This window comes from Rhinolophus sinicus, chromosome 5 (genome assembly GCF_057876585.1).
Source record: "Rhinolophus sinicus isolate RSI-liver-muscle chromosome 5, RSI-T2T, whole genome shotgun sequence".
Taxonomy (NCBI): domain Eukaryota; kingdom Metazoa; phylum Chordata; class Mammalia; order Chiroptera; family Rhinolophidae; genus Rhinolophus; species Rhinolophus sinicus.
This window is the reverse complement of record NC_142505.1, coordinates 81,453,102-81,465,812: the sequence shown is the minus strand read 5'-3', so window position 1 is coordinate 81,465,812 and position 12,711 is coordinate 81,453,102. Positions and strand designations below refer to the sequence as shown.

At 47.0% G+C, this 12,711-nt stretch overlaps 1 protein-coding gene across 1 annotated transcript; it reads left to right on the top strand.

Moving 5' to 3' along the window:
* The first annotated feature begins 6,692 nt into the window (after nt 1-6,692).
* SPATA24 (spermatogenesis associated 24) lies at nt 6,693-12,327 on the top strand. Its single transcript, XM_019740389.3, has 6 exons — nt 6,693-6,854; nt 8,533-8,598; nt 8,828-8,958; nt 9,044-9,114; nt 11,969-12,071; nt 12,179-12,327. The coding sequence occupies exons 1-6, from the start codon at nt 6,738-6,740 to the stop codon at nt 12,306-12,308; spliced, it is 618 nt and encodes a 205-aa protein (XP_019595948.1). The 5' UTR covers nt 6,693-6,737; the 3' UTR covers nt 12,309-12,327.
* The last annotated feature ends 384 nt before the right edge of the window (nt 12,328-12,711 follow it).

Here is a 12,711-nt window from a genome sequence, read left to right as displayed (position 1 = left end):
TGGTCATATATAAACTCTTGTGGTAAGGCTTTTTCTTGCTGTCAGAACTTGGCTGCAGCTCTAGACTGTATCTATGAGCATCAGAACAAATCGGAGACGTGGTATCAGAGTGGGGCTGAGAAATGGGGCTTGAGGCTCCAGTGGAAACTGAAGCTCTCAGTCGTTAGAATGAAAGTGCTTTCTGCACTGCAGGGTCAGCAGTGAGGGGGGAAGCATGAAAAGCCTCACCACAAAGAACACTGCAGCTTGAAGGAATCCGTGCCCCCAGATTAACAACCCTGGGGTTCATCTCAAACCAGAAAACTTCTGAACTTCCTTGATCACCTCCAGCTTGGAAGAAGTGACCCGAGGGAAAATGCCATTGCTATGCTTCCTGTTGGGAACTATTAGAAATTACATTGAGCTCCAAACCTCACTGGAACAGGGGGTCCAGCAGCCTGGCCAAGCTATGTGTTCTTCTCATCTCCATCCTCACACTCAGGACTGGTTCTGGAAGGAGGCACTGCCGGGATTCCAGAAGCTTTCTGATCCAACTGGCCAACATATGCAAGTAGTCTCTGCATGCACTGTTCCTCACAGGAGCTAGCACTTAATTCGTATTTATTTTAGATTCATTTAGGTGTAAGCTTAGTGTCCTGATATATTTGTTTTGGGAAAGGGCCAAGTTACTATACATATTTTTTGAGCCTGCATTGTTGATACCTCGTGCAGTGACCACCAAGTAACTATATACCCATGTGTTAGATATTGATTACATCATTTGCATCCCACTCAGTATTTGGAATTAAAGATGTGAATGTTCTGTGACCAGAGCCAGGTTTGACATAGGTGGAATCAGCTCTGGGTGGAGTCTGAATCCTGAAAAATCTGGTCACTTGATCTACTGCATCTGGACTGTGTATATTTTAACAGAGAAAGAAATTAAATGACTTTATATAAAAAACTGCTTTATGTTTTTCCTTTGTTCTTTTACCTTTGTCCATAGCATCCTTGTGGAACCGCACGTGAACTTCTTCAGCATTCATTCTGCTTTAGTCTGAGTTAGCTTTGTTTAGCCTGAGAGAACTATAACTCACCGCATTCTTTCCCCCAGGCCTCTCTACTGCACATGTACTGTACATCCACTCTTTTTAAGCATTAAGCCTTTAGGTTCTGGTCAGTGTCAAACTCAAGAACAGAGCTTCAGGTCTATCAACCATGATCAAGATACAAGAACCAAACCTCAAATCAGAATAAGGTTTTAGTTGAATAAAGATAATGTGTTGGCCTCAGTTATGCTTCAGCTCCAGACTCATGACCATGGATCGCATCCCCTGGAGACCAGACTAAACGCCATGAGTGACAGCAGGACCTGAAGCCATGATCAATTGCTCCCTGCCTTAGCCCTGACCCATCAGTAGAGCCCACAACCCCAACTCCCATAGTAACCATGATTAGTAATTTTTCTCTTTTATAACCTGGCTACTAGAAGCCATCAGAGTCAGGTTTTTGAGAGCACAGGCTCGCCTGTGTCTCTGGGATTGGTGCCTGTGGACCCCGCACCCCAGTCCAGAGTGATAATCACTCGCCGGACAAAATCACCACCGACCCTCTGTGGACTCACCCGATGGGTGAGGAACACAGGTACCAACTCCCTAAATAAACCTTTACTTTCTTTGTTGCAAACTCCTGCTTGTGTCTTTTTCTTTTTTTCCGGCTTTGATGCCCGCAGGCAAGCAGACTGAGTCTATGGTAACACTGGACACTGCATATTGCCTGACTGCATTGGAGCCACTGAAGACTAGAGAAGCTGTTGACCTCTGCTCCAGTCTTCCCTCATCCATCAGTGGAATTATTGGTGTTTAGAACAATAAACAGCAATGGTGGCATCACCAATTCTGTATTTGTTTTCTATCAGATAACTGCAGCTACAGCGTATTATAGCCAGTGTACAGATCAAAACTACTGAGCATCTGAAATCAGGTGTTATCCCAGTTCCTTGCTGGCTTTGTTCCAATGGCCCACATTTAGGAAAATTGGGGTTTAAAAATGGTTCAGTTGGGTCCTCCAGAGCCCCACTGGTCATAATAAACCCTCTCATTTGGAAAAAGATTGCGATGAGATTCAATTCAACAAAGATGGAGAATTCACTATGGCCCAGGTGAGCTGAGTTTTTGGGATGGGGGTCAGGAACATGTGAGACCTATCACCAAGGTTCCTGGAGGTCAAATCTTATGGGGAACCCATTTTTAGACAATGTTCCCAAGTGGGATGAATGTCAAAGGGGAGACGAAAGGGAACTTGGGAATATATAACAAAGGAATTTTATCCAGTATGAGGGATCAGTTAAAGCAACTGATGAAGAGATCTGAAATACAATCACCCTTCCTAGAGTACAGTGATTTTTTTTTTAATGGAGGAGATGGAAGCAACACTAAGTACTCCTATTTCTATGAATAGAAGCACCATCCATCCAAGTACAAAAGTCAGAAACCCAGGAAACTTTGTGCGGTAGACTTGATTTGGAGTCCTCCAATGGACCACACCTAACATTCATGCCCTTGGGTAGTCCCCCTTTCTGATCTGGCCTTTAATCCATAGCATGTGGCAAAACTAGAAGCTTCCAGTTTAGCCAGGTGTCATGTTATACCAACTAACCTGAGACCACTAAGCTAGCCACATAAAGAAGGTATGCAGAGGAGAGCCAAGCTGGCAGCAGGAACTGAGAATCCAGACACATGAGCTGTTTATGCCAGTTGATGGGCACAGCAGAAATGAGCCGCCCCACCAAGCTCTCTTCAAGTTGCAAAATCATGAGCAAATAGTAAAATGGTTGCTGTTTTAAGCCATTAATTACATTTTGTGGTAGTTTGTTTGCAGCAGTATACAACCAAAACACCTCGGCTCCCTTTTTCCCACATCACCCCCATCATTAAGTCCAAACAGTTTAACCTCCAGAACATCCTAAATCCATCTACTCTCTTTATCAACTCTGACACCATCTGATTCCCAAACTACCATCCACTTCCTTTGACAAAAAACTACTGCAGTAGCCTCACAAGTATAAGTAGTCTCACCAATCTGCCCACCTTGCTACAACCAGAGAGATCTTTTCAAAGCAAAATATCATGTCACACTCTTGCTTAAAATGTTTCAATAACTTCTTTTGCCCCCAGAATAAAAATCACCAAAGTCCTTAGCATGGCCTAAAGCTCAACAAGACTCTATCTCTCTTGCCCGGTAGATCTTTTTTCTTTTCTGCCAGACTAGCCTTTTAATTACTACACTTTGCCAACCCCTTTTGCCCCAGGGACTTTGTATACTGGTCCCCCTTTCTGAAACCTTTTCCCATTCACCTGGCCCATCCCCATTTGCTAAGTGCCTACTTAGTTTCAGCTCACACATCACTTCCTCACAGAAATCTTCCCTGACACCCCAGACTGAGCTAAGTCTCCCTTTAAAATGCTCATTCCTTTCTTTCTGAGCACCTGTCATGGCGATAATGCTATTTGAATAGACTTAATTTGAGATTTATTTGTGTTTATTTGATTATGGTCTGTCTCCCCCACTCGACTGAGTCCCAGTCTGGTTTTATCTGAGCTGAACCCTAAAGGGAGTGACATGCCATCTGTCAGGACTTCCTCTGGAATTGCAGCTCAAATTCTTTGAAACTACTCCCATCAAAATGTGGGATGTGGGGCCGGCAAGTTGGCTCAGTGGGTTAGAGCGTGGTGCTCTTAACAACAAGGTTGCTGGTTCGATCCCCACATGGGCCACTGTGAGCTGCGCCCTCCACAACTAGATTGAAAGAACTACTTGACTTGGAGTTGATGAGTCCTGGAAAAAAACACTTTAAAAAAAAAAAGTTCGACTCTCGCATGGGATGGTGGGCTGCACCTCCCTCAACTAGATTGAAAACGGTGACTGAACTTGGAGCTGAGCTGCGCCCTCCACAACTAAGATTGAATGACAACAACTTGACTTGGAGCTGATGGGTCCTGGGAAAAACACACTGTTCCCCAATAAAGTCCTGGAAATATACACTATTCCCCTTTCCCAATAAAACCTTAAAAAAAAAAGTGGGATTTGTACCCTCTCCTTGAAGCTGGACTCTGACTCCTTAACCAGTGGAATAAGCAGAAATGAGACTATGCTGCTTTTTAGGCCCAGGCCTTAAAAAACTGGCATCATTTCTTTCCTATCACTTTGGATACTTTCTCTTGAACCCAGTCACCATGCTATGAGAAAACCCCAGCAGTCCATGGAGAGGAACAAGACCTTTGGTCCTCAGCCTCAGATGAGTTCCTACCTGACAGCATCAACTTGCCTTTTACGTGACTGAGTCATCTCGGTAGTGGAACTTCTAGCCTTTCCTCCCCCCACCAATCATCCCCGCTGGTACTACATGGAGCAGAGACAAGCTTTCACTCCTGAACCCTACCTAAATTGAAGATTCCTGAGCAAAATAAAAATTTTTTTTAAGCTGTAAAATTTGGGTGGTATGTTATACAGCAATAGATGACCAGGACGACAACTCAGCAGAAAAGCGGCGTTCCTGGGGCAGGATCACAGAGCTATTGTGATGTCCTGTCATCTCGAGCCCCACTGAGCCCTGACTGGCCAGAAACCCATAGTGTTTGTTGACAGAGAGAATAGAAATCTGTGGCAGTCCCCAACGAGGGTACCCATCCCTTATGTCCATGCTGGTATGCAGGGTGAGGACCAAGACCCAGGGTTCTCTCTTGCTCATGACCTCCCATCCCCAGGGAACTGGGTTCTGCCTGAAATGATCAAGGCAGCCTATTCTAGTGAATGTCGCATGGCAAGGGATATTGAACAGCACCTCACAAAACCTTAGAGAGGGGATACAGTTCAAGGGGAAGATTCAGGGATCGATGCCCCAGAGGAATGTGCAGCTTTGTCCAGGGTGATTCAGGTGAACATTCACACTTGACAGACCAAGTTCCAGGAAGCCTCGGTGCTAAGGCACACAATTGATAGATACAGCACCCTCCAGGCCCACACTGTCCAATACTACAGCCACTAGCCACATAAGGCTATTTAAATGCAAATTGTAACTAATCAAAATTTGTAAAAATTTAAAAAGCAATTCATCAGTCACATGAGCAACATTTCAAGTGCTGAGTAGCCCACCTGTGGCCAGTGGCTGCGCTGCTGGACAGTGCAGGTGTAGCGCATTTCCATCACAGAAGTCCTACTGACCTGTACTGTTCTGGACCCTTTAAGATTGGCCAGCAGAAATGGCCTTGCCCTCAAGGACATGAGAACAGACACAAGAAACAAGGAAAGGGGAGGCCAGTTTGCTCAGTGGTTAGAGCACAGTGCTCATAACACCAAGGTCGCCAGTTCGATTCCCACACGGCCCAGTGAGCTGCACCCTCCACAACTAGATTGAAAACAACGACTTGACATGGAGCTGATGAATCCTGGAAAAACACACTGTTCCCAATAAAACAAAAAAATAAAAAAACAGGGAAAAATAAAACAAGGGCTACCTACCGGGAGACCCATAGGAATGGCCACGTTTGTCAGACGACAACATCCCGCTGAAAAACAGGCGCCTAGGGAGGGAGCTATGGGGAGCAGCCTGAGTGGCTTACCTAATCTTTCAGCTTCCCTTCCTGGTCACTAGTAACATTTTTTGGCTAACTCCGTAATATAGTCATTACCTGCTTGGGGGTATCAAATTCCATAACTTTAAGTATCCATTATTGTCAACAAAAATGTTCCTGATTAAGAACATGGACTCTGGAATCAAACTGCCCACGTCAAAACGCTGTTTGGAGGCTTAGTAGCTTGGGTGACCTTGGGCAAGTTTTCACTCCCATAGAACCTGCATTTCCTCATCTGTAAAATGGGGATATTAAATCCTACTTCCCAAGGTTATTATGAGGATCACGTGAAATAATACTAATATGGCATAATAGTGTCACGAAATAGTGAATACTTGATCATTATTAGCTCTGATAGTCCCCAAGCTTATATTCTTTGAGTTTCAAAAAAACCCTCAATGGGGATTTGGTGAAGATGTGTGATCACCTTATCCTTCCCCATCTCCTTTTTAGAAGTCTCCTTCAGGTCCCACTTCAGTTCTCCTAATCTCTTCAGGCTCTTCAGGGCTCTCCCCAGCACCCTGACCTGGTCACGCTTTGGCTCCAGTGTAGCTGCCCAGAGCTTAATACCAGCGTACGAGGACTGTTATCTTGGGTGAGATCACTCTCCTTTTCTATTCTTGAGCCTCCCTTCATTGCTTAGGCTCAGGTCCCCTAAGTATTAAGTATGTTCTTGGAGGAAGAGAGATCCCAAGAGGCTGGACTCGCATACCCTGAAGGAAATTTAGAGATTAGGGTGGGAGGAAGAGGCACGTGACGCTAAAGAAGCAGGTGATGCCTTAGTAGGCACTTGCTTCAGTTTTACAGCCCTGGCAGAAGGCTGAGGGCGGGTGCCTGAGTGTTGCCTGTTCGCTGGCCCTTAAGGGAAGTATGAGCCGGGAACTGCCTGCTCCTCAGGACTGCGTGAGAAACACAAGATAAAATAGATGTGTAAATTCTCTATAAACTTAAATTCCTAAGGGTTGCTAAATTCCCCCGACGGCTCCTTTAAGAGGGCCCCATCTCTGCTAACAAAGGAAGTCTCCGCCCCCGGTTGCCAGGGTGCTCTGTGGCGTCGCATTCTCATTGGCGACGTGGTGAGCCACCCAGCGGCAGCCATTTCCAACGAGCTGGCGGGAGCGAAAGATGGCGACGCCCGTCGGGTGGTCGCAGGGGGGTTCAGGGTCGGTGTGTCTCGCCTTCGATCAACTGCGGGACGTGATTGAGTCTCAGGAGGATCTTATCCACCAACTGAGGAACGTGGTACGCAGCCAGAAGAGATGGGGTTGAAATCGAACTGGACGCTTAAATGGGCGGGGCGTGCAAAGAGCACATTGCCAATGGCGTAATCAGAAGGCGGGGCCTCGTGTTAGGGCTGGAGGTGGAACCAAAAAGGGGCAGGGCCTCATGAATATTTACCAGGGAATTTTAATCAAAATCAAATTGTTCTCTACTCTGCCTGGTAGTGCAGAGCCTGGTAGATATATCCCCATCTACTCAGTGCGCCTCAGTTTCCCCGTTTCTAATTGGAGATGACTTCATTGCCTTTCCAAGGCCCTTGCATGGGGGCAGAGAAACTATAACATCTTTTCTATTAGGGACATTCCCTCCCCAGTGCCTAAAGCAGTGCGGTGTTGAGTGCAGTAAGCACAGATTTGGCCTTTGCATACCACAACTTAAGGGCTTTTTTTTTTTAAATTTATTGGGGTGACAATTATTAGTAAAATTACATAGATTTCAGGTGTACAATTCTGTATTACATCATCTATAAATCCCATTTTGTGTTCACCACCCAGAGTCAGTTCTTCCATCACCATATATTTGTTAAGGGCTTTTTATGTCCCTTTGCTTTTGCTTTCTGCTTTCTCAATCAAACCCCAGTTCATGTGTGCAAAGCAGTGGAGCCACAGATTATCTAGACAGGTATGGTAAAATCCTGGCCAGGTGGAGTTCATAGTTTTTCTGGTTTTGTTTCCTTTTTTTGTTTTTTAAAGATTTTATTGGGGAAGGGAACAGGACTTTGTTGGGGAACAGTGTGTACTTCCAGGACTTTTTTTTTCCCCCAAGTCAAATTATTGTCCTTTCAATCTTAGTTGTGGAGGGCACCATTCAGCTTCAAGTTGTCCTTTCAGTCTTAGTTGTGGAGGATGCAGCTCAGCTTCAGGTCCAGTTGCCGTTGCTAGTTGCAGGGGGCACAGCCCACCATCCCTTGCGGGAGTCGAGGAATCGAACTGGCAACCTTGTGGTTGAGAGCCCACTGGCCCATGTGGGAATCGAACCGGCAGCCTTCGGAGTTAGGAGCATGGAGCTCTAACCGCCTGAGCCACCGGGCCAGCCCCTGGTTTTGTTTTCTATCTTGATTAGAAAGCCAGGAGATACCTCCATCTCAGAAATAAGACGACTTCACATTTCTTTCTCACTCTAATAGCTGTATGCATGCAGCTCTAAGCATTGAATTACCTTCAATTCCCTGAAGGTAACCAGCTCTATCTTTTGGCTACTTTAAGAGGCAGGCTCCATCTCTGGCCTTTTTCTCACTGTCTGGAACACTTCTCTCCACCCTTTTTTGGCCCACCCCTGTATAGCAATCAGGTCTCAGGTCTGATCTGATGTCCCATCTTCAGAAGCAGTTCTGACCTTTCCCCAGGCTGGGTCAAGGGCCCGCCCCTGGACATCACTTTGTACTTCTCCATTATAGCACACACCGTGTTAGAAGTGCTGACTATGGGTTATCTCCTCCACGAGACTGGTTGCTCCTTGAGGGCAGGACCTAGAGTTGAGCCTCAGTGAGTCTCGTGGAACCGAATTCTCCCTTCCCAGGGCCCCAATCTTATCCTAGGCGCCCTGAGCATCATCCCATTATCCATCCTTGCTCCTGGTCCCTAGAGGACAGCCTTCCCACCCCCGTCCCAGACCCTCCCTAAGCCAGGCTCTGTTACAGATGGTACTCCAGGATGAAAATTTTGTCAGTAAAGAAGAGTTCCAGGCAGTGGAGAAGCAGCTGGTGGTAAGTAATGGCCTATACAGGCTCCTAATCTTACCCTATTTCCCAGCATCCCTGTAGTTGAGCAGAGTCCTTGAGTATTGGCCTCTGAGAGCCTCCAGCCCCAGTAATGAGGACAGAATCTTCCTGTGCCCTGGCTTCTGAGTGGCCCTCTGAGCATGGGGCTAATTAAGGGAGCCTAGGAAACCCAAGGTGGCTTGGGGTAATGAGGTCACTGCTGCTGCTCCTACAGGAAGAGAAAGCTGCTCATGCTAAGACCAAGGTCCTCCTGGCCAAGGAAGAGGAGAAATTGCAGTTTGCCCTTGGAGAGGTGGAGGTGCTATCTAAACAGCTGGAGAAAGAGAAGATGGCCTTTGAAAAGGCGTGAGTGAGCTTTGGTATGGAGGGAAGGATTAGGGGTCCTGTCTGCCTGTCAGCCTTCCCACTCTTTCTTATCTTCTCCATGCAGGCTCTCCACTGTCAAGAGCAGAGCCCTACAAGAATCCAGCAAGAAGGACCAGCTCATCACCAAATGCAATGGTAGGCGGGAGGCCCGCGCTCCTTCCCACGCTTACATACATGGGTTCTTTCCTAACAGCCCAGTGCCCTCGTGCAGGGCAGGGTTTCACCCCAACTTCTGTCCCCGGCTGAGGATACAGGCAGGCCCAGGTGGGCCACACCTTCGCAAAGGCCTTCAGGGACCAGGCAGGCCACGGAAATGAGGGAAGCAGTTGATGTACAATATTCTTCATGGCCATAAAGGAACGGGCTCGCTCCCATTTTTCTTGAAACATACAACCTTCTTAGTCCACCTTTTGTTATCCCACTTTTGATGGATATTAGAAATAGTGTGCTTTACTCATAACTCTATTACAAGAGGAACAACATGGCAAGCACAGTCCTATTTGGGAGCTGACCCTTATTCTCAAGGTGTGGAATCCAATAGGGAGGAGTGGTGATGTGCAGAGCCATGCCTCGCTCTCAAGGGCTTAGCGCCTCTGCTGTGGGAATGGGGGTCCCCTGTTGTCAGATCTTTAAAAAAGAAACTGGAAGCCAGGTTTTAATGGAAGCTTTTCTGACTTTTTAGTGTTGGCAACTAATTTAGAAATTTAAAAATTATTGTATGGGCCAAGTAAAATATGTCTGTGGGCCATTCATTTTCAACTCGGCTCCATGAAGATTGCTGTGTCCCTTTGTTGGCTCAATTGGTGCTGTGAGTTGCGGGGCACTTTCAGTCAGCTACCCAGTATCCCTAGACCTCAGGAACCCCTTTCACTTCCCCAGAATTCTAAACTCCCCATACTTAGTTTAAGAAGTGGCTATGAATTCCACATGCAACCTCTGCTTCATTCACTGCTACAGATTTTGAGTAGGCCAGAGCCCAAAGCTCAAGCCCAAAAGAGATTCAGGGTCTTTCCTGATGTCCCCCACCCGCCGAGCCTTGGGCACCCTCTGCCCTCCAACCTAGGCTTCTCCCTTGCTGAGTACTCTCACTGGTAAGTTGCCAGCAGGCTGCCATCTTGATCTGTCCAGATGGGCTGACAGGCCTCATGGTGGTTTGATCAAGAGCTCCCATGGGGGTCTCCTGGAGTCCAACAGGCTGTTACTTCCTCCGTACCCAAGGATGCTAGTCCCTTGTCCTTCCTTTCTCTCTGGACATCCCCCCCACTTCCCTAAAAAGAACCTAGGGTTCTTTCCTGGTGGTGCTAGGAAAGACATTCTTCCTTTAGGGCATTTCCTAGAGATCAGCCAAGGCCACAGGGCTCTGCGTCTGCCTGTTCAAGGTGTAAGTTGGGGGACAGAGCCTGGCTGCCTCCCCCAAAATGTCCTGAACCCCTTCAGTAGGACACAAGCTCTCACCTGAGCAAATCTGATGACCTGAAACCCCCCAGCCTCCCCCGCGCCACCTCCCCTTGTGTGGTTTCAGTTTGGTTTTACTTACATAGTTCCTTAATCTTTTCAAGGGGCTTTCTAACTATTCTCTCATTAGTCGCCATTTATTTTAACTTTATCTCTTTTGTTTTAAAATATTTCCACAAATTTCTGATGTTTTTTTCCCCAAGAGAACTTCACAAACAATTAGTCTAGATTAGCTGATTGACCTGAGGAAGGAGTTTTGATTGTCCTGGTCCTACGACCCAGTGAGCTCATGTGTCCCTTCTCTTCCTTCACCTATGTCTCCTCTTTCCCATGCTATGTCTTAACTTTTTACCAGATTGTCTCTTCTGAAACCTTAAATGCTCCAGCATTTTTGCAGTTTCAGAGCTGGTATTCTAGTTCATCTTTGTCCAGCCTTTAAAGGCAGTGGGATTTTCTTTCTGTGAGGATCAGAATTTTCCAGAGCTCCCTGAGAGTGATAGTTATGTAAGTGAAGCATCCCAGATTCCTACAGACTCATTGGATTCTGACCCAAGTCACAGAAATCATCCTGGTATCTAATGAGCAACTTAATTAGGGGATAAGTTTTGCCACCACAAATTTCCCTAGGTACTTCCCACCCCCTTGTGGAATAGGGACTGTCTTTCTCCCCATCTTACAGGAGAGGAAACAGGTCTGAAAAAGGAGGCAACTTGCCCAAAGTGGTAATGCTGTCTCACAAATATTAACTTCATGGAATGTCACCTTGCTCTGTTCTCTCATCAGTTCCTGAGTCTTAACTCTCTTTTCAGGAGCTGACTCCTTGGGGGAAGGGACCCTACCCAGGGCTGGGCATCCAGTTGGCCCTCAGTAGGTCTGGTTGGATTGAGATGACTGACTAGGTGATGTTTCTAAGTCCTAAACCCCCAGGGGACATCCTGTTCATTCATTCCACAAATAAATTTATTGTGCACCTACTATATGTCAGGTACTATTTTATGCCTTAGGGTTAAAACAGTGAATAAAACAAAAATTCTGTCCTTACACCCTAATAGAAGAGAAGACAAATGAGTAAAATATATGCTATGTTATTATAGTTCTAAGTGCCAAGGAGGAAAATGAAGCAGGGAAAAGGGATAGGAAGTATTGGAAAGGGTTGTAATTTTAGACTAGAAAGGGTCTCACCCAAGAGGTGATATCTGTAAGGATCTGCAGGAGTTGAGGCCAGAAGCCGTTCATCCTCCTGCCTTTGGGTAGGGCTGCCCACCTCTCGCCAAGGGCCTTTGCCTGCCCTCATGTGAGTCATCTAGTCCAGAATAGAGTTGTGAAGTCACTGACATATTCATCAGACATTTTGGCCTCACCACCCCATCAAGACTCCATAATAAACTCATTCTTACTAAGGTATTAGCAACCACTCATGAAGAACCCCTGGGTGGGGGGAACCACGTTCTGAAAAGACCCATGAGGGAATGCCTTAACTCAGGAAGGAGCCCGTGGGATGGAAACACCTCCTCCCTACCTCTCTCCCCCACAGAAATTGAGTCTCACATTATAAAGCAAGAAGATATACTTAATGGCAAAGAGAATGAGATTAAGGAATTGCAGCAAGTTATCAGCCAGCAGAAACAGATCTTCAGGTGAGGGGTCCGGGCCAGGCTGGGGGATGTTGATGGAAGTGGGGAGCCACACCTCTGGCCCCTACCTTGGGCTGTCCCTAGCCTACGCCCAGCCGGCTCCATTGCAGGAATCACATGTCTGACTTCCGGATCCAGAAGCAGCAGGAGAACTACATGGCCCAGGTGCTGGACCAGAAGCATAAGAAAGCCTTGGGGAAGCGTCAGGCCCGGAGCCACCAGAGTCCCAGAGAAAAATAAAATGGTTATCGCCTTTCTGTTCTCTGGCTGTAATGCCCGACCTCTGCCTTCTCTGCTGTGGGGGTCCTCATCCCGATCCTTCTTATGCCTGTGGGTACCCCCTCAGGCCTCACCAGTGGCCTGACTACTAAAGAAGGAGCAGGGTAAAGTAGAAGGCACTCCTTCCTTCCTCCCCACCTGCTTCCTGGGTCTGATGACCTAAGTGAGGATCAAATGACCAGGGACTGGGTGGGGGACAGACCTTGGACCACTACCTGCCAGGCCACTTCTGGGCTTGGAAGTGGATGCTGCTCAAGTCACCAGCCCCTGCTACTTCCCTCCCTCCCTGGGTTAGTAGTGGGGGTCCATGAGGGTATAGGGGTTGTGGCTCAGGGGAAGACTACTTTTTGTCTAGTAGGCTCTG